Source organism: Arachis ipaensis, chromosome B10, assembly GCF_000816755.2.
Source record: "Arachis ipaensis cultivar K30076 chromosome B10, Araip1.1, whole genome shotgun sequence".
Lineage (NCBI taxonomy): Eukaryota > Viridiplantae > Streptophyta > Magnoliopsida > Fabales > Fabaceae > Arachis > Arachis ipaensis.
In genome coordinates, this window is record NC_029794.2 from 794,251 (window position 1) to 796,812 (window position 2,562).

At 23.2% G+C, this 2,562-nt stretch overlaps 1 protein-coding gene across 1 annotated transcript in view; it reads right to left on the minus strand.

The window, feature by feature from the left end:
* LOC110268288 overlaps window positions 1-779 on the minus strand; it is a 4,454-nt gene extending 3,675 nt beyond the window's left edge. Inside the window, exon 1 of the mRNA XM_021114252.1 lies at window positions 525-779. Within this exon, the coding sequence (XP_020969911.1) occupies window positions 525-672 (148 nt within the window). The 5' untranslated portion in view covers window positions 673-779. The remainder of the gene's footprint in view (window positions 1-524) is intronic.

Below are 2,562 nucleotides of genomic sequence, written 5' to 3' on the forward strand. Positions count from 1 at the left end.
TTGAATTTTAAAAATAATTAAATTAATTTTTGAATTTATACATAATAAATTTTCATTCTTCCCTAATTTAATTGTTAGAATTAAGAAATAAAAAATTTGGGGTTAAACACAAACTCAAGATGATCACATTCAACATACCGATTAGATTCATTAACTTGATTAGAAGCAGTTTATTATCTACATGTCCTTGACTGAAAAATTTGAGAAATGGACTATTAGTTATATGCCTTCAAATTTAGATAAATTTTATTTAAAAAATAAAATATAAAATGACTTTTCAACAAATAACATATCATAGATACGCTAAAATTTAATAAATAATTATTAAAAATAAATTTTATAAGATTAAATAAGAATCTGATTTATGTTTTCATCTAATTGAAGTTGAGCTGCTGAATACGTATTCTATGAGTATTGTACTCTAATCAGCAGTTTAATTTCACCTTAATTACTCTATCAGAATTTTTTTAAATGATAAAAATAAGGTTAATACAAATGAAATCATCAATTTAAAGCATAAATACCTTGAGAAAAATTCATTCTTTTATCCTCAAATGATTTTTCTTCGTCAATCTTCTCCTCTTTTTGCTTGCTTCCTTCGTTAATCACAGCACCATGTCTTTTGGATTCATCAGAATTTAGGGTTTTAAAATTCAATTGAGTGTTTTCCATGATAAAATCAGAGATCCAATTTGAGATAATTCTAAAATCGTTTTAAGGGTGGTCTACTAAAATAAATAAATTTTCTTTAGTTAAATGTTCTTTTAATAAATAGTATCAGCAACTGTTACTCAGACTAATAATGCTAAACAGGTTCTAAGGTTTTCCTCCTCAAATAAATAATACGAGAAAATTCTGTGCCTCAAATCACATATTTTAATTAAACAAAAAAATGTTATTCTTACCATAAAAGCAATTATTAGTGTATTTGTATATAAATATGTATGGTTTAATTTATTTTTAATGTGCATTTGTATTTTAATATGTATTTTATATTGGTGAGTAACTTTAAATATGTGTAAACTAAAGTTAAATTTAAAAGGTGTTTTGTTTAAAATAATTTATACTACAAAAGGTTTGGATGTTGGAGTTGTACAAAGTGACATCTTTATTTGGTAGGTTGAGTTTTGCATTTGTTTTAGTTGATGAATTTAGTCTTCTTATGTGGCGCTCGTCCTCCTTTTTTTTATTAGTTTATTATTAGAATTGTTGCTTTCTTCTTTTAGTCGAGGTTCTTGTGAAGGCATGTTCTTCTATTATATTGTTTGTTCCATCTTTGCATGTATATTTTTCTTCTGAAGATGTGTCTTGAATTTATATGGTTCTCTTTCTTTTTAATCTCTTGATGTAGTTTTCCAATGACATCTAAAAAGAACTAAAATGTGTAGATTTTTTTGAATAAGTTATTTTTAATAAGAATAATTGAAATAGTATAAAATGAAATTATTTATTAGTATTTTTCTTTGACCTACTCTGTCAGATCATATCTCAAGTGATGCAAATTGAAAATAGTCGTGGAAAATGTTCAAAATTTGATCTTTAATTTCTTTCACAACAATTGTGAGTAAAAAGTTTGCTTTCATTATACCTTTAATTTGCCTATACAAATCATTTGTATCTTCTATTTTTAAATTTTTTATTGTATAGATTTTTCATTTCCTTCGGTGTTAGTAAATCATAGTTCATAATTAGTTAAAAAAGAAGAATGAATAGTATATTAAAAGAAGTATAATTTTAACGATATTAAAATATAATTATATATAAAGTATTATAAAATAATATAAAAAGTAAAAATAATTAAAGTATTTTTTTGTAAATTTAATTTTAAAAGATGATAAATATGTTTGTTTTGTACCTTTTCATCTAATATAATCATTTCTAAGCAAAGAGACTCTTCTTCATTTGTGGGTGTTAATGTTTCCCATAGATAAACCACGCAAACTTTGATAAACAAATTGTCTTTTTGTTTGGTGATATTGTTCAAAAGAATGATGCTCCATTGAGTAAGTTTGAGATGTTGTGTAGTTCGAAAATAAATTTTTTGTACTAAATTTGATGTCATTTGAAGGAATAGTGATAAGAGACTTATATAAGTAATTCAAATAGTACGAAATTTGAATATTAGTAACGTAAAATTTATTATGATTAATAATATTATTATTATATTTGTAATATGAATATTTATTATATTTAATGAGTTATTTATAGAAATTAATAAATTAATTATTGGAGTTATAAAGTTATTGTATTGTTTATAACGGTGAGATATAATAAATATATTGTTGATTTGAAAATAATAGTTAATTTGTCAAAAACTAAGTGGTTGATTCTCATATTTTGTCAAGTAAGCGATATTACTAACATAACATTAATAGAAAAAATATATATTTTAAAAATAATGTGAGTAGACTTATATATCTACTTTTAGATATTAAGAATAAATATTGCACTTCCCTCATCATTAATGGCCCCGCTTTCACGCTTTGCTAAAGATTAGATTTTCTTTGTCATAAATTTTTGGGAAACTTATATGTACCTTTTTCAATTTTTTTTGTCATTATG